The sequence below is a fragment of the Schistocerca nitens genome, chromosome 9 (assembly GCF_023898315.1).
Source record: "Schistocerca nitens isolate TAMUIC-IGC-003100 chromosome 9, iqSchNite1.1, whole genome shotgun sequence".
Lineage (NCBI taxonomy): Eukaryota > Metazoa > Arthropoda > Insecta > Orthoptera > Acrididae > Schistocerca > Schistocerca nitens.
The window spans coordinates 296,268,845-296,293,192 of record NC_064622.1 but is presented as its reverse complement, the minus strand read 5'-3'; the positions used below and the strand labels follow the sequence as shown (position 1 = coordinate 296,293,192).

General features: G+C 38.6%; 1 protein-coding gene across 1 annotated transcript in view; it reads right to left on the bottom strand.

The window, feature by feature from the left end:
• The window catches only part of LOC126203742 (lanC-like protein 3), a 93,874-nt gene that overhangs the window by 7,592 nt on the left and 61,934 nt on the right, over nucleotides 1-24,348 (bottom strand). Inside the window, exons 4-5 of the mRNA XM_049938109.1 lie at nucleotides 21,802-22,020; nucleotides 20,994-21,110 (exon numbers count right to left, since the gene is read on the bottom strand). Coding sequence (XP_049794066.1) covers nucleotides 20,994-21,110; nucleotides 21,802-22,020 — 336 coding nt within the window. The remainder of the gene's footprint in view (nucleotides 1-20,993; nucleotides 21,111-21,801; nucleotides 22,021-24,348) is intronic.

The following is a 24,348-nucleotide window of genomic DNA, read 5'->3' as shown; positions in this document are numbered from 1 at the left end:
CACATTCTCTGTTAATCTACAATTTCATACCAACCTTGTCATCCAACCCTTGTCATGTACATGAACATCACCACCTGGTGGTAGTTCAGAAGGTTTTGGCATTGCTTTGAATTTGAAAAACGATCATTGGATTAAGTTTAGTACTGTAAGCACAACACGAAAGAACAACAGTGTACTGCAATTTTTCACAGCCACTTGCTTTTATAGTTACAGTTTTAGCACCCTTCATGGCAACAGTTCTGTTACTTGGCACATTAAATGTCAGAGGAGTTCTGTCCATACTACTATTTGGCTTATTTCCTCACTGGTTTTCTTTCAATGTTGAATAATAAAGTGATGGAAAGATAATATTTTCTCTTCACACTCTTGTGGCATTTTCTGAGATATGTTGGTTATGGTTCGCATGCTGAGTCCATGACACTTCATAAACCCATAGCACCAACCAACTCCATCCTTAAAGACAGTTAAGTTCCATTGCAGTGCTAACTTATGAGTGTGTATTTAAATAATTTTTGTATTAATTACAATGCCAGTTTGACAGTGTCCTTGAATCCATTTCAATATATCATCTTCTAGTTTTGGTCATTTTGCATTCAGTCCTCTGCTTGCACATTTAGTCTTCCTCATTTTTTTTCAATTCTTCTTTACTAGCCCACCAATTGTGAATGGTTTTTTCTGTTGGTGGAGGGCTAGAATGACGCTCAGCAGCTCTATTTCCATGTTCTTCTGTATATGCTATTACTTTCAATTTACAGCCCACATCATATGAATACCTTTTATTTTTTCCATTACAAAACTAGCTGCTAACAAAAATATTGTGTTACTGATACCAGAAATCATTTTCAATTCAAGTTCACTGGCACCGTAGACTGCAATGATGCATCATAGGCAAGACAGTGTTCCGGGTTTGTGACGGCAGGTCGGGAGGGAGACAGTGTTACCAAGCTTGTGAATCCCCGCAACTCATGTTTGTCATATTCGTGCACTGCTGCTGCCAGTTGGATCCAATGTTGCCAGTTATAAACAGGATTCCTGCGGCATCAAACATATTGCCATTTTGAAGACTGGTGGGAATTTTTAACCAAACATGGGCATTTTTATATTAATTTCGTGTTTTTGGCTAACTGTGTCACATCAAGACTTTTAAATTAGTTGAATTTTGGCATTTAAAGAGAGTGATTCAATATTCTGAACACAGTGAATCAAAATACTGTAGGTAGGCTGGGTGAAATACTATAGATTAAGAATCACAGGAATTAGGATATGTTGAGAACTTGAATCAAGGACAGAAGTAAAGAATGAGAACACCTAGAAAAGAAATAGCTACGTTAAATGAAGAAACATACATTGGGGAGGGGGGAAGGGGGAGAGGGGGGCGGAGAGGGGGGGGAGGGGGAGAGGGAGAGGGAGAGGGAGAGGGAGAGGGAGAGGGAGAGGGAGAGGGAGAGGGAGAGGGAGAGAGAGAGAGAGAGAGAGGGAGAGGGAGAGGGAGAGGGAGAGGGAGAGGGAGAGGGAGAGAGAGAGAGAGAGAGAGAGAGAGAGAGAGAGAGCTGGCAAGAGCAAGAATACTAGACTTTTGATCTTTAAACTAGTTAACAAGTCAATGATATTGAGAAGTTGTTAATCAACCAAATGAATAGTTTATCAGCAACAAGTCACATTGAATCACTTGAAATGGAAGACAAACACACTCAATCGTACCTACAGAAAAACTTTTAAGACATAGTAAAAGATCAGTGAATAGACATTGTGTAAATTCATCTCATGTCATATTACCTGCAGCATGAAAGTACAGGTCAGAATATGAGTGAATATGACAATACAGATAGTTACAAACACAATAAACAACCATTTCTGGAAAAGAATGGGTTGAATCACAAACAAACTTAAAACATACTTGTGGAATGAATCTAACAAAAATGAATGACTGTAATAACAAAAGAATGAAACTCAAAGGTATGAAGATGTATCATTAACAGAACTTAGTTGTCAGTCCACACACAAAAGCTACACTGAGCACAACAGTGATGTCTTGTAGAATGTGCTACAAACAAGCAGGCACAGTAAGAAAACTCTAATATTATAAGAAACAGAGTAGCATGAGTAAAGCACAAGAAACAGGTCTTCAAGCGCAAGAAAAACAGCACGGACGTGGCTGTATACATCGTTAAAATCCCAAAAGGTAGAAAGTGGATCATTTTTCAAACAAAAACAGTGAGCTCACAAGACAGTGCAAAGTTGAAAAGCAAAATGAACAAAGGTTATATGAAAAACAAGCAAAGAAAACAAGAAAGTAGCAGAAAAAATAGAAGACAATAAAGAAGAGCAAAGAAAAAGGGGAGAAGAAAGTAGTTGTACACATACCTATAAAGTGGAATTATTTTAGCAGTTACACATAAGCACACCAGATAAAAAATTAGTCACCTCTGCGAGACATAACATTAAAACTGTATAACACCACCCCTGTCCTTGGAAACAGACTTAATTCAGTGAGGAAGAGAGTCCACAATTTTCTTCAGGTATGATATAACCCGCTGAAGTGTGATTAGATTCCACAGAGGCACCAGTTTTTAAGGATACCGATTGCTACATTTCACCTGATGTTCCAAAAAGCCCCAGACATTTTCTACGGGATTAATATTGGGTGATTTAGTAGGCCAGTCGAGGTCTGACGAACTACCCGAGTATTTCTCAAACCAAAAGCACATGCGTGCAGCCGTGTGAACACAAATGTTAACATCTTGGAAGATGGGTGTATCCGTGTCAAAATTATGAAAATGGATAAGAAAGGGCAACACTTGTTCGCCAAAAATGTTGAAATAAACATTGTGGTTCATATTCGTAGTAACTAGAGTGAACGGGTCCAAATCATGGTACGAAAAACACCTCCAAAAATTCAAGAACTGCCTCTGGCCTGAACCACACCCTCCTTACACTGCATTGTGCCATCACTGCACTTGAAGCCTTGATTCACTTGAGGCAAAACTGTGACTCATTGAGTGACACTACACGCCTCCTGTCTACAACTGTCATAGTGAAGACGTGCCACTGTGAGTGACGGACTTCTGTGAGGTACCCAACTCCGAATGCCTTTCATATGCACTTCTCTTTGTGATGTTCACTTGAAATCTGATTGAGATGGATTCACATTCAATGAAATGCATTACACCCGTCTCTGGTCACTCTAAATTACTATCTTTTTACAGTCACTGACCTTATGCTGTGTTACATGGCTGTAAGTTATATGCCACTCCTTCCAGACAAGTTGGACAGTCCATGTTCATACACCAAGAAACTGGACACTTCATCCATGATATGGTTATGAACATGCCCAGCCACAATAGGTCCTTTCTGTCATTCTGCCACAGTTCTATGACAACCCGTCTTATTGTATTGATTCCATACGACTGACTGGTACATACATATTAATTCTTCACACTGACATCCATCAGAGGCGAAGGATGTAATGTAAAAGCCCGAAGATTCATCAGTCGAAGTATATGACGCACCTTTTTAATAAACATGTTGATACACTGCAATTTCACTGTATGATCTTACATTTGAGATAAATTCTTGATTTTCAACTTACACTGATGTTTGTATAATGGTACTAGCAATATTAAACAATGGAAAATCCAGGATGGAATAATGACAATACTATGAAAAGGACGGACTGCTACTCACTATATAGCACAGATGAGTCTACATCTACATACACATCCATACTCTGCAAGCCACCTGACGGTGTGTGGCGGAGGGTACCTCGAGTACCTCTATTGGTTCTCCCTTCTAGTCCAGTCTCGTATTGTTTGTGGAAAGAAAGATTGTCCGTATGCCTCTATGTGGGCTCTAATCTCTCCGATTTTATCCTCATTGTCTCTTCGCGAGATATACGTAGGAGGGAACACTCCTTGGTGAAGGTACGTTCTCGAAACTTCGACAAAAGCCCGTACCGAGCTACTGCACGTCTCTCTTGCAGAGTCTTCCACTGGATCTTATCTATCATCTCCGTAACGCCTTCGAGAATACTAAATGATCCTGTAACGAAGCGCGCTGCTCTCCGCTGGATCTTCTCTATCTCTTCTATCGACCCCATCTGGTATGGATCCCACAGCGGTGAGCAATATTCGAGCAGTGAGCAAAAGAGTGTACTGTAACCTACTTCCTTTGTTTTTGGACTGCATTTCCTTAGGAGTCTTCCAGTGAATCTCAGTCTGGCATCTGCTTTACCGACAATTAATTTTATACGGTCATTCCATTTTAAATCACTCCTAATGCGTACTCCCAGATAATTTATGGAATTAACTGCTTCCAGTTGCTGACCTGCTATATTGTAGTTAAATGATAAAGGATCTTTCTTTCTATGTATTCGCAGCACATTACACTTGTCTACCTTGAGATTCAATTGCCATTCCCTGCACCATGCGTCAATTCGTTGCAGATCCTCCTGCATTTCAGTACAATTTTCCATTGTTACAACCTCTCGATATACTACAGCATCATCCGCTAAAAGCCTCAGTGAACTTCCGATGTTATCCACAAGGTCATTTATATATGTTGTGAACAGCAACGGTCCTACAACACTCCCCTGCGGCACACCTGAAATCACTCTTACTTTGGAAGACTTCTCTCCACTGAGAATGACATGCTGCATTCTGTTATCTAGGAACTCTTCAATCCAATCACACAATTGGTCTGATAGTCCATATGCTCTTACTTTGTTCATTAAACGACTGTGGGGAACTGTATGAAATGCCTTGCGGAAGTCAAGTAACACGACATCTACCTGCGAACCCCTGTCTATGGCCCTCTGAGTCTCGTGGACGAATAGCGCGAGCTGGGTTTCACACGATCGTCTTTTTCGAAACCCATGCTGCTTCCTACAGAGTAGATTTCTTGTCTCCAGAAAAGTCATTATGCTCGAACATAATATGTGTTCCAAAATTCTTCAACTGATCAATGTTAGAGATATAGGTCTATGGTTCTGCACATCTGTTCGACGTCCCTTCTTGAAAACGGGGATGACCTGTGCCCTTTTCCAATCCTTTGGAACGCTACGCTCTTCTAGAGACCTAAGGTACACCGCTGCAAGAAGGGGAGCAAGTTCCTTCGCGTACTCTTGTGTAAAATCGAACTGGTATCCCATCAGGTCCAACGGCCTTTCCTCTTTTGAGCGATTTTAATTGTTTCTCCATCCCTCTGTTGTCTATTTCGATATCTACCATTTTGTCATCTGTGCGACAATCTAGAGAAGGAACTACAGTGCAGTCTTCCTCTGTGAAACAGCTTTGGACGCATAGCCCCCCCTCACACTACATTTCGCTTCGTGTAATTTTTGTTTGTCTGCAAGGCTTTGGTTATGTTTATGTTTGCTAAGTTCCCTTTGCTTCCGTAGCAGTTTTTTAACTTGGTTGTTGTACCACGGTGGCTCTTTTCCTTCTCTTACCATCTTGATTGGCACATACTCATCTAATGCATATTGTACGATGGTTTCGAACTTTGTCCACTGATCTTCAACACTATCTGTACATGAGACAAAACTTTTGTGCTGAGCCATCAGGTACTCTGAAATCTGCTTTTTGTCACTTTTGCTAAACAGAAAAATCTTTCTACCTTTTTTAATATTTCTATTTATGGATGAAAACATCGATGCAGTAACCACTTTATAATCGCTGATTCCCTGTTCTGCATTAACTGTTTCATATAGTTCTGGTTTGTTTGTCTCCAGAAGGTTTAATATGTTATCGCCACGAGTCGGTTCTCTGTTTAACTGCTCAAGGTAGTATTCAGATAATGCACTTAAAAAAATTTCACTGGATTCTTTGGCCCTGACACCCGTTATAAATGTTTGAGTCTCCCAGTCTATATATGGTAAATTAAAATCTCCACCCAGAACTATAACATGGTGGGGAAATCTACTCTAAATATTTTCCACACCAATATTGCAGCAACACAGTGAGCGAGCACATGTGTGTGTGTTCTGTCTATTTCATAACAAGCTTACATGTTTGGCAGTATTGTCCCGGTCTGCGATTCATCTCTGCTATATGGTGACTGGTAATCTATACTTTTCATGGTACTAGGAATATTAATTGAGCTACAGAATAAGGTGGTTAACAATATCTTAGAAGGTGAATGAACAATGTAATCTTTACATAAAGAAACGTAACATTTATATTATTCAGTACACACTGGAGTACCTTTACGTGTATAGAATTAATAACATTTAGCATTGGAGTTAGCAATGTGGCAGCCAATTAGAATACTTATTGGTTTCAATGAAAACCTAAATGTTTGTATATTCTGCTTCGTTCATTTTCTTAGATTTGTATATCAATTATTAATGGGATTTATTTTACAAAATTTTGCATAGAAAAACTTTGTAACTGACAAAATAGCTGAAAAATATTTCCATTTCTTCTCAACCTTGAAGACACATGCAAAATTATTTATATTCATCTTCTTTCATTGCGACTGAAACATTAATTGTAATAATACTAAAAGTATGAGCCATTGAAAAATTCTGTATAAGCCCCAGTGTTGGACCAAAGCTGTTCAGTAGTTGTAAGATAGCAGAGGTTACAATCAGTTTATGAGTGGTTTGGAGTGACCATTGCTAATAAACACAGCTATTATGTAGCCTGGATGTCAAAATTTATTCGGAAGGTATAAAACTTATTTCACATCACATATCTAATTAATAATAGCAACAACATACAGAACGTTCCCCGTGAAAAAGAATGAAGAATCATCACATTTCACAACCAATTACTGTCATCAGCATCAATTTTTTCCAGCTGAGTAATCAAGAAATAAAATTTCCTGCTTCAAAATTTGCAATAATCTCATTCAATTAGTTGAGAAAACGGCAATTTATGGTTAAAAAAATGTTGTTTCAATTTTTGTATACAATGAAAGCAAGAAGAGTGTTACTAGTAGTTAAATAGTGCTGCAATCTTGCATAGCGTTTTTATAGTGGTGTGGAATTTGAGTTTTCAGATAATATGAAAGAATAGTCAGCCACAGCAGTATTTTGGATAATGAATTTGGAATTAAACAAAAACATGGAAGTCATGATGACTCGACTGAGGGTTGTGGACCATACTCTTTGTTGTCTCACAGAGGGTTTATTTAAGTACTCATACTTCATTTGTATTATCATTCTTTGTTTAGTGAAGTGAAAACTTTTGGGAAAAAACATAGTGTGTGTGAAATTTCATTATTTTTTTATAGCAGAAACTAAAGATGGGTGAAAATGATGAATGCAGAGATTAAAAGTGAACCACATGTGGAAACAATAGTTGGAGGAGAGGGGCATTAGGTTGTGGCTGTCCTACCTGCTTTTAATTCTTTGATGATTGATTGTTGTCCTCGGGGTCGACGTACTGCGTTGCTACACTGTCTGAAAAATGGGGTTTGTGCATTCCGACACTGATTACTTTAAATGATGTAGCCGACAGACGCACAGTTACGTTTTTCAGTACTTTAATTTCACTGTTCACAACTCCCCAATAATACAGAGTTATATGGCCAGAGCACTATTGTTTAACTTGTGACAAGCCTCGTTAATAGTTTGCAGGTGAAAAATACTGCTACAATAGTTTACTGTTGAACATATACGAGCAGTAAAACCTAACCACAAAGTTCACAGTTCTTGAAGAATAATCAGGTACATATGGAGCAAACACTGTCACTGTTATCACACACCGCCTAATTGTTTAACACTTATTCCACAGTTAATTTGAAGTGTTGTTGTTGTTGTTCTAACCAGCATAAGTTACTCGTCTGAAACTTAACTGTGGAGTGACTGTCTCATGATCAAAAATCGGCCCCTTATATATCATCAGAATAATGCGTGCTTTTCCCGAGGGCATGAAGCTTTACTGTATGGATAAATGATGATGGCATCCTCTTGGGTAAAATATTCCAGAGGTAAAATAGTCCCCCATTCGGATCTCCGGGCGGGGACTACTCAGGACGACGTTGTTATCAGGAGAAAGAAAACTGGCATTCTACGGATCGGAGTGTGGAATGTCAGATCCCTTAATCGGGCAGGTAGGTTAGAAAATTTAAAAAGGGAAATGGATAGGTTAAAGTTAAGATATAGTGGGAATTAGTGAAGTTCGGTGGCAGGAGGAACTAGACTTTTGGTCAGGTGAATACAGGGTTATAAATACAAAATCAAATAGGAGTAATGCAGGAGTACGTTTAATAATGAATAAAAAATTAGGAATGCAGGTAAGCTACTACAAACAGCATAGTGAACACATTATTGTGGCCAAGATAGAAACGAGGCCCACGCCTACTACAGTAGTACAAGTTTACATGCCAACTAGCTCTGCAGATGGCAAAGAGATTGATGAAATGTATGATAAGATAAAAGAGATTATTCAGATAGTGAAGGAAGACAAAAATTTAATAGTCAGGGGTGACTGTAACTCGACAGTAGGAAAAGGAAGAGTAGGAAACGTAGTAGGTGAATATGGAATGGGGGTAAGGAAAGAAAGAGGAAGCCACCTGATAGAATTTTGCACAGAGCATGACTTAATAACAGCTAATACTTGGTTCAAGAATCATGAAAGAAGGTTGTATACGTGGAAGAAGCCTGGAGATACTGGAAGGTATCAGATAGATTATATAATAGTAAGACAGAGATTCAAGAACCAGGTATTAAATTGTAAGACATTTCCAGGGACAGATGTGGACTCTGACCACAATCTATTGGTTATGAACTGTAGATTAAAACTGAAGAAACTGCAAAAAGGTGGTAAATCGAGGAGATGGGACCTGGATAAACTGAAAGAACCAGAGGTTTTAGAGAGCTTCAGGGAGAGCATTAGGGAACGATTGACAAGAATGGGGGAAAGAAATACAATAGAAGAAGAATGGGTAGCTTTGTGAGACAAAATAGTGAAGGTATCAGAGGATCAAGTAGGTAAAAAGACGAGGGCTAATAGAAATCCTTGGGTAACAGAAGAGATATTGAATTTAATTGATGAAAGGAGAAAATACAAAAGTGCAGTAAATGAGCAGGCAAAAAAGAATACAAACGTCTAAAAAATGGCGATGTTCTTGAGGACAATATTATAGAAATGGAAGAGAATGTAGATGAAGATGATACTGCGTGAAGAGTTTGACAGAGCACAGAAAGACCTAAGTCAAAACAAGGCCCCGGGAGTAGACAACATCCCATTAGAACTAATGACAGCCTTGGAAAAGCCAGGCCTAACAAAACTCTACCATCTAGTGAGCAAGATGTACCAGACAGGCGAAATACCCTCAAACTTCAAGAAGAATATAATAATCCCAATCCCAAAGAAAGCAGGTGTTGACAGATGTGAAAATTACCGAACTATCAGTTTAATAAGCCACGGCTGCTAAATACTAACACGAATTCTTTACAGACGAATGGAAAAACTGGTAGAAGCTGACCTCGGGGAAGATCAGTTTGGATTCCGTAGAAATGTTGGAACACGTGAGTCAATACTGACTCTACGACTTATCTTAGAAAATAGATTAAGGAAAGGCAAACCTATGTTTCCGTAGACTTAGAGAAAGCTTTTGACAATGTTGAGTGGAGTACTCTCTTTCAAATTCTGAAGGTGGCAGGGGTAAAATACAGGGAGCGAAAGGCTATTTACAATTTGTACAGAAACTAGGTGGCAGTTATAAGAGTCGAGGGGCATGAAAGGGAAGCAGTGGTTGGGAAGGGAGTGAGACAGGGTTGTAGCCTATCCCCGATGTTATTCAATCTGTATATTGAGCGAGCAGTAAAGGAAACAACAGAAAAATTTGGATTAGGAATTAAAATCTATGGAGAAGAATAAAAACTTTGGGGTTCGCCAATAACATTGTAATTCTGTCGGAGACAGCAAAGGACCTGGAAGAGCAGCTGAACGGAATGGGCAGTGTTGTGAAAGGAGGATATAAGATGGACATCAACAGAAGCAAAACGAGGATAATGGAATGTAGTCGAATTAAGTCGGGTGATGCTGCAGTAATTAGATTAAGAAATGAGACACTTAAAGTAGTAAAGGAGTTTTGCTGTTTGGGGAGCAAAATAACTGATGATGGTCGAAGTAGAGAGGATATAAAGTGTAGACTGGCAATGGCAAGGAAAGCGTTTCTGATGAAGAGAAATTTGTTAACATCGAGTATAGATTTAAGTGTCAGAAAGTTGTTTCTGAAAGTATTTGTATGGAGTGTAGCCATGTATGGAAGTGAAATGTGGAGAATAAATAGTTTGGACAAGAAGAGAATAGAAGTTTCTGAAATGTGGTGCTACAGAAGAACGCTGAAGATTAGATGGGTAGATCACATAACTAATTAGTAGGTATTGAATAGAATTTGAGAGAAGAGAAATTTGTGGCACAACTTGACTAGAAGAAATAATCGGTTGGTAGGGCATATTCTGAGGCATCAAGGGATTACCAATTTAGTATTGGAGGGCAGCGTGGAGGGTAAAATCGTACAGGAGACCACAAGATGAATACACTAAACAGATTCAGAAGGATGTAGGTTGCAGTAGGTACTGAGAGACGAAGAAGCTTGCACAGGATAGAGTAGCATGGAGAGCTGCATCAAACCAGTCTCTGGACTGAAGATCACAACAACAACAATAATGCATGCTGAAACTACACATTGTTCGAAGTTAAATTTGTTGTTGCTACTCTATCCTGTGCAAGCTTCTTCATCTCCCAGTACCTACTGCAACCTACATCCCTCTGAATCTGCTTAGTGTATTCATCTCTTTGTCTCCCTCTATGATTTTTACCCTCCACGCTGCCCTCCAATACTAAACTGGTGATCCCTTGATGCCTCAGAACATGTCCTACCAACCGATCCCGTCTTCTGGTCAAGTTGTGCCACAAACTTCTCTTCTCCCCAATCCTATTCAATACTTCCTCATTAGTTATATGATCTACCCATCTAATCTTCAGCATTCTTCTGTAGCACCACATTTCAAAAGCTTCTATTCTCTTCTTGTCCAAACTATTTATCGTCCATGTTTCACTTCCATACATGGCTACACTCCATACAAATACTTTCAGAAATGACTTCCTGACACTTAAATCTATACTCGATGTTAACAAAGTTCTCTTCTTCAGAAACGCTTTCCTTGCCATTGCCAGTCTACATTTTATATCCTCTCTACTTCGACCATCATCAGTAATTTTGCTCCCCAAATAGCAAAACTCCTTTACTACTTTAAGTGTCTCATTTCCTAATCTAATTCCCTCAGCATCACCCGACTTAATTCGACTACATTCCATTATCCTCGTTTTGCTGTTGTTGATGTTCATCTTATATCCTCCTTTCAAGACACTCTCCATTCCATTCAACTGCTCTTCCAAGTCCTGTACTGTCTCTGACAGAATTACAATGTCATCGGCGAACCTCAAAGTTTTTATTTCTTCTCCATGGATTTTAATACCTACTCCGAATTTTTCTTTTGTTTCCTTTACTGCTTGCTCAATATACAGATTGAACAACATCGGGGAGAGGCTACAACCCTGTCTTACTCCCTTCCCAACCACTGCTTCCCTTTCATGTCCCTCAACTCTTATAACTGCCATCTGGTTTCTGTACAAATTGTAAATAGCCTTTCGCTCCCTGTATTTTACCCCTGCCACCTTTAGAATTTGAAAGAGAGTATTCCAGTCAACATTGTCAAAAGCTTTCTCTAAGTCTACAAATGCTAGAAATGTAAGTTTGCCTTTCCTTAATCTTTCTTCTAAGATAAGTCGTAAGATCAGTATTGCCTCACGTGTTCCAACATTTCTACGGAATCCAAACTGATCTTCCCCGAGGTTGGCTTCTACTAGTTTTTCCATTCGTCTGTAAAGAATTCGTGTTAGTATTTTGCAGCTGTGATTTATTAAACTGATAGTTCGGTAATTTTCACATCTGTCAACACCTGCTTTCTTTGGGATTGGGATTATTATATTCTTCTTGAAGTCTGAGGGTATTTCGCCTGTTTCATACATCTTGCTCACCAGATGGTAGAGTTTTGTCAGGACTGGCTCTCCCAAGGCCGTCAGTAGTTCCAATGGAATGTTGTCTACTCCGGGGGCCTTGTTTCGACTCAGGTCTTTCAGTGCTCTGTCAAACTCTTCACGCGGTATCGTATCTCCCATTTCATCTTAATCTACATCCTCTTCCATTTCCATAATATTGTCCTCAAGTAAATCGCCCTTGTATAGACCCTCTATATACTCCTTCCACCTTACTGCTTTCCCTTCTTTGCTTAGAACTGGGTTTCCATCTGAGCTCTTGATATTCATACAAGTCGTTCTCTTATCTCCAAAGGTCTCTTTAATTTTCCTGTAGGCAGTATCTGTCTTAACCCTAGTGAGATAAGCCTCTACATCCTTACATTTGTCCTCTAGCCATCCCTGCTTAGCCATTTTGCACTTCCTGTCGATTTCATTTTTGAGATGTTTGTATTCCTTTTTGCCTGCTTCATTTACTGCATTTTTATATTTTCTCCTATCATCAGTTAAATTCAATATTTCTTCTGTTACCCAAGGATTTCTATTAGCCCTCGTCTTTTTACCTACTTGATCCTCTGCTGCCTTCACTACTTCATCCCTCAGAGCTACCCATTCTTCTTCTACTGTATTTCTTTCCCCCATTCCTGTCAATTGTTCCCTTATGCTCTCCCGGAAACTCTGTACAACCTCTGGTTCTTTCAGTTTATCCAGGACCCATCTCCTTAAATTCCCAGCTTTTTGCAGTTTCTTCAGTTTTAATCTACAGGTCATAACCAATAGATTGTGGTCAGAGTCCACATCTGCCCCTGGAAATGTCTTACAATTTAAAACCTGGTTCCTAAATCTCTGTCTTACCATTATATAATCTATCTGATACCTTTTAGTATCTCCAGGGTTCTTCCATGTATACAACCTTCTTTCATGATTCTTAAACCAAGTGTTAGCTATGATGATGTTGTGCTCTGTGCAAAATTCTACCAGGCGGCTTCCTCTTTCATTTCTTAGCCCCAATCCATATTCACCTACTATGTTTCCTTCTCTCCCTTTTCCTACACTCGAATTCCAGTCACCCACGACTATTAAATTTTCATCTCCTTTCACTATCTGAATAATTTCTTTTATTTCATCATACATTTCTTCAATTTCTTCGTCATCTGCAGAGCTAGTTGGCATATAAACTTGTACTACTGTAGTAGGTGTGGGCTTCGTATCTATCTTGGCCACAATAATGCGTTCACTATGCTGTTTGTAGTAGCTTACCTGCATTCCTATTTTCCTATTCATTATTAAACCTACTCCTACATTACCCCTATTTGATTTTGTGTTTATAAGCCTGTAGTCACCTGACCGGAAGTCTTGTTCCTCCTGCCACCGAACTTCATTAATTCCCACTATATCTAACTTTAACCTATCCATTTCCCTTTTTAAATTTTCTAACCTACCTGCCCGATTAAGGCATCTGACATTCCACGCTCCGATCCGTAGAACGCCAGTTTTCTTTCTCCTGATAACGACATCCTCTTGATTAGTCCCCGCCCGGAGATCCGAATGGGGGACTATTTTACCTCCGGAATATTTTACCCAAGAGGACGTCATCATCATTTAATCATACAGTAAAGCTGCATGCCCTCGGGAAAAATTATGGCTGTAATTTCCCCTTGCTTTCAGCCATTCGCAGTACCAGCACAGCAAGGCCGTTTTGGTTATTGTTACAAGGCCAGATCAGTCAATCATCCAGACTGTTGCCTTGCAACTACTGAAAAGGCTGCTGCCCCTCTTCAGGAACCACACGTTTGTCTGGCCTCTCAACAGATACCCCTCCGTTGTGGTTGCACCTACGGTACGGCTATCTGTATCGCTGAGGCACGCAAGCCTCCCCACCAACGGCAAGGTCCATGGTTCATGGGGGGGGGGAGTTAAATTTACAGAAATTATAATTAAACCTTAACTCATTAAATTAACTGAATACATCGAAAAATTGGTTCTTTTTAGCAGTTTCTTCCACTATGAGGTTTAGGCCAAGTTATTTGTTTAAATCATCAAATTAACACATATAGTTATGCATACAATACTTTTGACAAAACTGTTAATTACTTTGGAATTAATGAAGGGCTGGTTTGGCTAACACGTTTTTGAATAGAGCCGAATAGATACTTTAAGATTACTAGTACTTTGACTTCCAAATGTTTATACTTAGTACAGAATTTATATTTGTTTATACGTCAACAATAGGATTTAAGTTATGAAACAATTACTGATTTACCTAGTGTACTGGTATGAAATGAGTGTTTTTTTGTGAAAATGAAACACTAATTTTGAATTGAAAAGTAAAAACATTTTATTCAAAGTACTGACTATTGCTTTCTATACATTTTGACCACCTTTCTGCCAATTTGTGGACACCACGCCATTAGAAATGTTCGTCTTTTGAAGCAAACCAATCAGACACCCAATTTTCGACTTCATAGGAATCGAAGTGTTCCTCAGCCAATGCGTGTCCCATTGATGAAAACAAATGGTAGTCAGAAGGGGCCAAGTCTGGTGAATATGGCGGGTGGGGTAGCAGCTCCCAGTCAAGTGTTTCGATTGTATCCTGAACCAGTTTTGCTTTGTGTGCAGGTGCATTGTCGTGTAAAAAAATTACTTTGCCATGTCTTCTGGCCCATTCTGGTCTTTTTCCGATCAATGCATAGTTCAAATTGATCATTTGTTGTCTGTAGCGATTAATATTCACAGTTTCACTGGGTTTTAGAAGCTCATGATTCACCACACCTTTCTGATCTCACCAAACACACAGCATTGTCTTCTTGCCGAATCAATCTGGTTTTGCAGTCAATGTTGATGGTTGTCCCGGATTAACCCATGATTTTTCCCGTTTAGGATTCTTAAAATAAATCCATTTTTCATCGCCAGTAACAATTCGATGCAAAACTGATTTTCTTTCATGTCTTTGAAGCAAAATTTGACAACTGGTTTTTCGGTTTTCCATCTGTCTTTCATTCAGTTCATGTGGCACCCATTTTCCACAGTTTTGAATCTTCCCCATAGCTTTCAAACAGTCAGAAATTGTTTGTTGTGCAACATTTAGCATTGCTGCCATTTGCTTCTGGCTCAAAGTATCATCTTCATCCAATATTGCTTGCAATTCGGCATCTTCGAACATTTTTGGTGGTCTCCCACATTCTTCATTTCTTACATCAAAATCATTATTTCTGAACCTTTGAAACCATCTTTTGCATGTTGCTCCTGATAGAGCATGATCACCATATGCCTCGACAAGCATTCGATGCGACTTTGCAGCACTTTTTTTTTTCAAATGGAAACAAAAACATTAATGCTTTCTGCAAATCATCACTTTCTGGTACAAAATTCGACGTTAACACGATGAAAACATATGATGTTGTTTGTTCCATGACTTGATGTATACTAAATATCTTTGTCAGATGTCATACCAACCAAACAAAAAAAATTAAGGCTCGTTCACAACAAATGTTCCCTATCGACACATTTGTATCTTACCACTCATTTCATTTCATACCGGTACACCTGGTAGCCCTATAATGAAAGTTACTAACTTTGAATAAACAAAATAAATTAGAAAATCAAATACAGACATAAAACTAAGCACAAAATTAGATCTGGTGTTATTTTCTTTAAAACTGAGGGCCAATCTTTTTCTTTTATGGAAATGCAGATTATATTCACGTATGTTAATGACAATTAGTTAAAAGTAACCAAACGAATTTAAGGAGGCAGATGGCAAAACAAGAGGGGAATTAAAATTATCTCAGCTTGCTTCGTCACAAGGTGATTAGATGATTCTGGTTTTGACTAAAGTATTTTAATATATTCAATATTTGTGGTGTTACGTCACCCACCCAACCTCCACAACATCCAAGTCCATCCATATGCCACACCCAATCCCAACCCCTTGTAAAGAATCATATCCCTGTAGAAGACCTGGGTGCAAAACCTGTCCAATCCACCCACCCGGCACTTGCTATTCCAGTCCTGTCACAGGTTTATCCTATCCCATCAGCAGCCGGGCCACCTATGAAGGCAACCATGTCATTTACCAGCTCTGCTGCAATCAATGCACAGCCTTTTTATACTACCAACCAGCTGTCCACCAGGATGAATGGCCACTGCTAAACTATGGCTAAGAGCAAAGTAAACCATCCTGTGGCACAACATGCAACTGAACATAGCACACTTGATTTCAATGGCTGCTTTACTATCCGAGCCTTCTAGACCCTTTCCTCCAACAAGCTTTTCTGATCTGTGCAGTGGGAGTTATCCTTACAACACATTCTCTACTCCTGTAATTATCTCGGCTTCAACCTACGGTAACATACTGTCCCCATATTCTCCACTGAACAATTTCCACACCTCTGTCCTATCATCCCCTCCACATTCTCATCTCCCACCCTGTTTATTTGCAGTCCTCCGCTAATGCATCTGCCCATCTCTCCCCATTCCTCTCTTTTTTTTCCTCACCTCACTGCCCCACAACCTCGTGACTTCACCTGTCGGTAGTCCAGTCCCCCCACACTTCATCAGACAATGTTTCTCTCTCCCCCTACCCATGGGCTACTATCCCTTCCCCGCCACCTCCGGATTGCTGTTGCATCCAGTGTGTGTGTGTGTGTGTGTGTGTGTGTGTCTTTTACTGACAAAGATGGTGGCCGAAAACTTTATGGAAGTGTCTTTTAATTGTGCCAGTCTTCTTTATGGTAAGTAGTAATCGGTATTTTCCTATATTGTTAAGAGAGATGAAATACTTAAGAAATGAACTGAAATGTGATCTAAGTAGCCACTTGTTGCAATTGACAGATGAATTTAAAAATGAACTGAGTACAGAATTAGCACACAAAATTGATAAAACAAACAAAAAACTGGCCAGTGGTTTATGCTTGGATTTATGGTGTACTAGGACTAGTTGATTATCTGATGCTTTTGTCTGTTTTGTGTTAGTACTGATGTTCTATGAATATTTAATACCTTTGTCTTATTATATGTCTTTTACTAGGAAATATGATTTGTTATGCAAATGGACTTATTGATTGTGCTATGTAGCATTTAGGGCAAGGAATTATCTTACATTATGATAAGTTGATGATTTGATACCTTTGCTTATGTTTCATTTCATAATAGAAAATGAAATGAATAATTTTGTGTTTGCCTTGTCAGTACATGTGATTACATCTTTAGCCACAATGGTAAGAGAATTTGTAAAAATTGTGCTTAATTAATGAAAACCAACTTGTAGTGTCTGAAGTTAATTCCATAATTGTGTTTTTCAATTGTTATGTTTGTAGTTGAAGTGATAAATACTTTTGCATTGTGATTATGCTTTGTGTGGTTTGTCAGCACATTTTGCTACTTATTTGTGTCACATTTAAATAATTGTTATGCTATACCTTATTTAAATGTGAATATGATAACACCAGTTAATGTCAACACAGGGGGTCAAGATGGGTAGTCCTACTGTCATGCTATAGTTATGAAGTCAGCGCAGAATGATCATTTTTTCGTAAAATAGACATCTTGTTCAACATTTAATATGTAGAATAGCTTCCACTAATTATTCCAGTCATACTTTTGAGGTATTTATTAACTATTGTAAGAGGAGAAAAGTTTTGTGCAAAGTGAGACCTTGTAAAGTAATGATGGCACTTGTCATGATTAAGATAAACTAATGCTGAATATGCACCGTTGATGATGTTGACAATGTTGTCTCTGTACTGAGGCTTTGATGAATTGGGTACTGATGCAACAGTTCCATGATGATGTAGTTAGGAGAGAGGTAAGACTGAGTTGCAGTATTGGGGTCTATTACGAAGTGTTGAGGATTTATCAGAAATCGATACAATTGTGATGATGTGTTCGAAGGTTTTTTTTTTATATTTTTTTTATTTTATTTTTTATGTTGATGATGATGGTGGTGATGATTATAGTAAAATGGTTATGTTGCATTATGGAAGACTATGAAGTTTTATTTGTATTATTCAAGTATTCTGAAGAATACAATGATCAAGTAATTAGGATTAGGGAAAATCATCAAAGAAACATAGTGATTATGTTCACTGAGTCAAATGAAATGTTTCAAGTGGTAAAAGCATTTTATGAGAATAATTACAATACGTTCACTGACAAGATGAAATGTAATATTATTATCACTGGATCAATACATACACTGACGTCAGTAATATTAATGCTTGGTCTAAAATGATAACTGTAGTGGACTGACAAGGCAGCCAGTCCACAGTGACGGATAGCCGAAAGGGCACACGTACACACACGCCGACTGGTGCGAAGTCTGGAACAGGATACGTGATGAATGTGATAAAGAAAAGAACGTAGCTACTAGAACACTTAACTTTTATATCGTCCTTTGGTATACAGCATTCTTGATGATACAAGTGAGACTATCTTGAGATACATGCAATGGTACAAATGGCGCCTTGCTAGGTCGTAGCCATGGACTTAGCTGAAGGCTATTCTAACTGTCTCTCGGCAAATGAGAGAAAGGCTTCGATCAGTGTAGTCGCTAGCAATGTCGTCGTACAACTGGGGCGAGTGCTAGTCAGTCTCTCGAGACCTGCCTTATGGTGGCGCTCGGTCTGCGATCCTGACAGTGGCAACACGCCGGTCCGACATGTACAAATGGACCGTGGCCGATTTAAGCTACCACCTAGCAAGTGTGGTGTCTGGCGGTGACACCACAATAACAACAATTAGAAGTGTATGGGGTAATGAATTAATTATGATAAAATGAGTAATTATAGATGATGAAATGTCATGTTACTGATTATTGAGATACTGCTTCAGTATGTTGCGGAAACTGCTATTCTTTACTAATGCTGCGACGAACAAACTCGTATCTAAAATGACAAATGAGTGAGTGTCTCTGAAAGGGAATATATAGAATGGGAAAGGGTATCAACTGATTTAATGTGTAATGACTAACAATGGATGCAATCATCAGTTATTTTATCTTTGTAGGATAATACAAGTATGAAGTTGCTTTGTAATTTTTGTAGTTATTACAGATTTCTTCTGGCACTGAGACATCTTGAAGATAATATGCATGCCTTTCTTGAAATATGTAATTTGTTTGCTCCCACTGTCAATTTTTGACATGCGTGCCACCAACAGCTGACAGATGTATTTGTAACTTGTGTATTGAGTAATTAAATAACTAGGTTAGAACAATACTAATGGAAAAGAATTTGAGAGATTCAGACATCAAGCTCATTCTGCTTACACTGTACTTACATTTGTATGTTTATTTATATGTATGTGCAGTTTTGGTTGTAAAAGTATTTTCAATTACTTTTTATCATATTTCTAGATCTGACGAAGTAATGTTGGGTGGATGGATAAGATAATACATTGCACCTTTTATGGCCTGGGTTTGATTTGACACAAATTATACTGTACAATTCATAAGAGAAAAGAGAACTCTGATGGGGAGATCAAGCAAGATTCAAGCAAAGGAGCTGAAGATGGACAACTGGTCGCAAGATACAAGAAACAATGGAGAAGAGAAATGATGTAAAATAATTAACCTTTTTTTATTTTAATGTGTCTTATATGACACAATTAAATTTGTTCTAAGCAACAAAGCAAATAGTTACTCTTTTTAGGGTTGCCTGAAATGAATTAAGACCTGCCCTGATATCCAGTTCGGCCAGTGTGTATATAAATCTGATATGTAGAAATATTTTTCCTGTGATATGTACATATGGCAGGCTGTATTGCATAAATTTTATCCATGAAATTCTTTCTAACGAAAATATTGAAATTTTGCAATTTTATTGCATGAACATGTACTTGTAATCACATCTTGATTTTCAACTGTTGTGACTCGCCGATCTTTCAAAGTGCCGCCGCACAGTTACGCGCGTCCTCTACATGCGGCGCTGTCTGCCAGCCATGCAGCAGCAGCACCACCTAAGCGGCCAGCCAGCCAGTGGCCGCTAGACTTGGACTCAGTTATGATGTGACTGTTAAAGTGTACACACGGCTTACTCTGTTTACTTGATCTGTGACTTTCATGTATTGCGTCTTCCTTGAAATATATTTGTTCAACTTGAAGTTATAACATCAACTTACAATAATCATTATGTAAACAGCTCTGGGAATAACAACTGACCTACTTGTGAAAATATTTATGTTAAACTTCTTTCATTGCACATGAAATGAAAGATTAGTTGTAATAATACTAAAAGAACGAGTTAGTGCCGAAATTCTACATAAGGGCTTGTGCTGGGCCAAAGCTGTTCAATTTGTTGTGAGATGGCAGTTGTGACCGGTATGTTGAGTTGTTGAAGTGGAAATTGTTAATAAATGAAGAAATTACTTGACTTCAATGTCAATATTTATTGAAAAAACATAAAACCTATTCCACTTCATCAATATAACTGACAGAAGGAAAATTCAAGATTTTTTCTGTGAAAAGAGAGATGATTTATCACAACCAACACTTAATCTTTTCAAGCCATGCACACGAGAAATAATGTCATGTTTCCTGCTTCAAAATTTTTAAGATCTTGAAATCATCTCATTTAATTATTTGAGGAAACTGCAATTTATGTCTACAAATTTCATGTCAATTTTTGTACATAGTGAAAGGAGGGGCATTACAGGGGACATATGAACAGCTGGCACCAGCTCTGGTCTATCTATAGTGCTACAAAGTGACCACCGTTCTCTTTTAAGGGGGGGGGGGGGGGGGACTAATATTTTGTCTTGCAAGCTTATTGATTACACAAATATAAAAAATAGAGGAAGCGATGGTGATGGGACTGACTATGAGGCCATACCAGCACATGAATTGCATCATTAAAAATAATTTTTGTGCAAAGAATTTTGGCGTTAAATATTAAGAGGGTTCACCTGTTGTGCTCCTCCTCCTCTCAACAGAAACACACAGTCTACCACGGAACATATGACTTTACAGGTTTATAGTGCACCTGAGCGTAAAAAAACACTTACCAGGTCCTTTCCGAAGTAATCCTTTTATCCATATAAGCTCTCCACATCTTTCGAGAGCCTGCAGATATTTTGGATCTTTCCAATGAAGGTAAGCTTTTGCCATTAAGTATGCAACACCTAGGAGTGCAGAAATGACAAGTAAATTAAAATGTTATAACCTGTAGCTGTGTTACTGAAGTGTCACAATGCAATCACAGTCATACTGTATTTTAGCAAGAATTTCAAGTTTCTGGGAGATTAATATTGTATACCGTACCAAGATTTGAAGCAAGAATCATTTATTTTTGACAAGTAACACAATATACAGCTGTAAAGAGCATGATCAGTGAAAGGCTATATTCGAGGTCTTACAGCTGCAGATCCAGCAGCCCATCTTTACTGATACAGAAGAAAATTGACCAATAGCTTTTCGACAGTACAATGGCATTTTTGGATGGTGAAAATGGGTATCATATGAAAAATAAGCTGGGATACAACCAGAAACTCACTTTGGAATTATTTATTCAAGGTGATATTTCCATGAAAACCTACAAACCTAACTGATCTTTTCTGCAGATATACTCTGCAAGCTAGTGTATAGCAGAGGGTAACAATATTCTGTATAAGAGCACTCTCTGGTATAGATAACTGACTTGAAATGTTGCCAAGATACAATACTATTGTAATACAGTTGAGTGTTATTCCATTCTTTCAGAAATATTCCTGTCACTGCTGCTTTGTTATAGGCAAAGAACACGGAATTTGCCAAGATGAGTCAAGTACTGAATCTACATCACAGACTGAGCTACATGTTCACTTGACATCATACCTGGTGCTCCATGACACCAATGCACAAGTTCATCCTCTTCATGTCTCCTGTACCGACCCAGTTCATCAGTTGCACATGGAAAGTTGCCACTTTCCGTCTGCAGTGATAGCAACCAGTCAACAGCTCTATGCACGACTTGTTCTGCCTGGGGATTTGACTGCAGAAAACTAGGCCACAACAATAATGATTGGAGAATGGCACTGAGACCATGTCCTGCACCTATGAATAAAATTAGACTATACTGACTTGTGTAGAAATTAAACACGAGTCACATATTAAAATTAAAAAAAAAGGGGCTACTAAAATTTAATCACACTCACTATCACATCTGATGTGGCTGAGCACCACTTATTAAAATTATTGTAACAGGAATTTGCATTTCATACTTCAGAAATAATATTTTATCACGTCAGTTAAATGTTAAATTTCACATCTGGGACCCACTTACTACAATTATTATATCAGGAATCTGTATTTCATACTGTTAATGCAACTTCATTAGTGGCAACTTTTACTGGAGCCTGTAAACACATACATTACACTCATGAGCAGTTGAATGAGAGAGAACTGCTGTGAAAGAGAGGAGTCCTGTCACCAAGATGAATAGAACATGCTGGTATGTCACTTTACTGGAATATTGCAACAAGTACAGGCTGCCACTGTGACAGCTGAGTGCAAGATCCTCAATAGCAATAGAATTGATTAAATCCTTATCACGAATGCCTGATATCCATCTCTGGGCTTATGCAGCCACTGGCCATTTACGTGTTACTGTGTCAAGGTTTAGCTTACACATCTTGTTTTGGGGAAAACTGCCATGGCAACAAATGTTGATCACAGGGATCACTATCAACTATCATGGATTGTAAAAGGGGCTAAGAAGGGCCAAGAAGCAAAACACCACTCACTAGTTCAATACAGACAACAATTTTTGAGAAGCCATATCAACCAGAACTACTCCCTTGCTACAGTGTAGAGTTAACACCACCCCATACGTATACTTGTGTTCACTGCACTTCGCAGGGCATACAATGCCACTGCAGACTCGAAATGTGCAAAATTGGTGCCTGGCATGATAAGATACACACATGTTAGTACATACAATGGTGGTGTACATGTACACTGAAACCACATGAGGTGATGCACCTACATGCCATTATGGCACTACTCAGGCAGGTGATGGATCTCTATTGTACAGAGTGTATTTGGCATGTTACTGAATGAGATGGGTGTGCCTTGGAAACAGCTCCAACCACTCTTTGTGAGTAGTGAGCAGTGGTTTAGCTGTCATGGGTCACGATAACTCCTCAATGCTTTTAGTATCTTTTGGAGACAATGCCACAGTGTGCTCTTGGATTAGATGAATTACAACATGTTAGTTGGAAGAGGATTCGAATTCAGTTGCTCATAAGTGTGAGTAATGTCTTGAACACACAATGACTATTTCAGGGCATTTGCTCAGACTCTTCCAAAGTGAGTCCAAGGTCACTGAGTCATTTAGCAGACCATGGAAATGATCATTCATGTGCAGGGTGACTGACAAGTCCCTATCTGGTTTTAAATGTTTCTAATATTCTGAGGAATAAGACAGCATCAAGCAACAAGACATTTTCTCCTTGTGCTACAATTTTCTAAAGTAATACCTTAGAATGAAATCCTAACTGCCCATTATTTTTATTGCAACAGGCAGAACAACTTTTTGACATCCTACCATCATCTGTAAAATAATGAACAGACCTTATGCATCTCCCCACCACAATTTCACAGCATTTCTTTCATATTCTTGTGACCAACTCTGCTGCTAAATTCTTTTTATGCATCATCCTACAATTACGTACTGCAGTCTCATCACTGGGGAGACATATTTCACCACACAGAGAGACCTCTGGCAGACAAGGAATATCATTTAGTACTTACATGGAACTAATCTTATTATCTATTAATTCTATTACGACAACTAATAAGACACTATTAAACAGGAACACAAACAGGTGGCGAGTCCACAAATTTATCCCCGCAGGAAGGGCACACTGCATACAGGCAAAATGCTCAAGGTAACTGACTACATTATAATTCATGAAGTGGCAAACACGCGAACCTCTATGACAGACACTGATGATCAGCTGATCACACCCGTCGCATACGCGATCCACGCACAAATTCTTTCTCTGAACTATAAGTGACATAGTGGATCAGCTATATTACAACACAGAGGCGAGGTTCTGATGAACTAAGTACATAAGCCACACATTGTGAAATGTGCACCAGTATGCAAAACATGAACCTCTATTCTGATTTAGTCTTCTTCTGTTTAAATTAACCCATTCTCATTGCAAAGTAAACACATACTTCTATGTCAATGTAGATGACTATATATTAAGAAACTAGACAGAAATATTACTTTTGAGATTTACTAACATTACAATATATTACAATCTGTTTTCAACAATATTATGGAAGGACAGAGTGCTACTCACCAAAAAGATGACAAGTTGAGTTGCAGTCAGGAATGATGACAAAACTGTTACATATAAGCTTTTGGAAGGA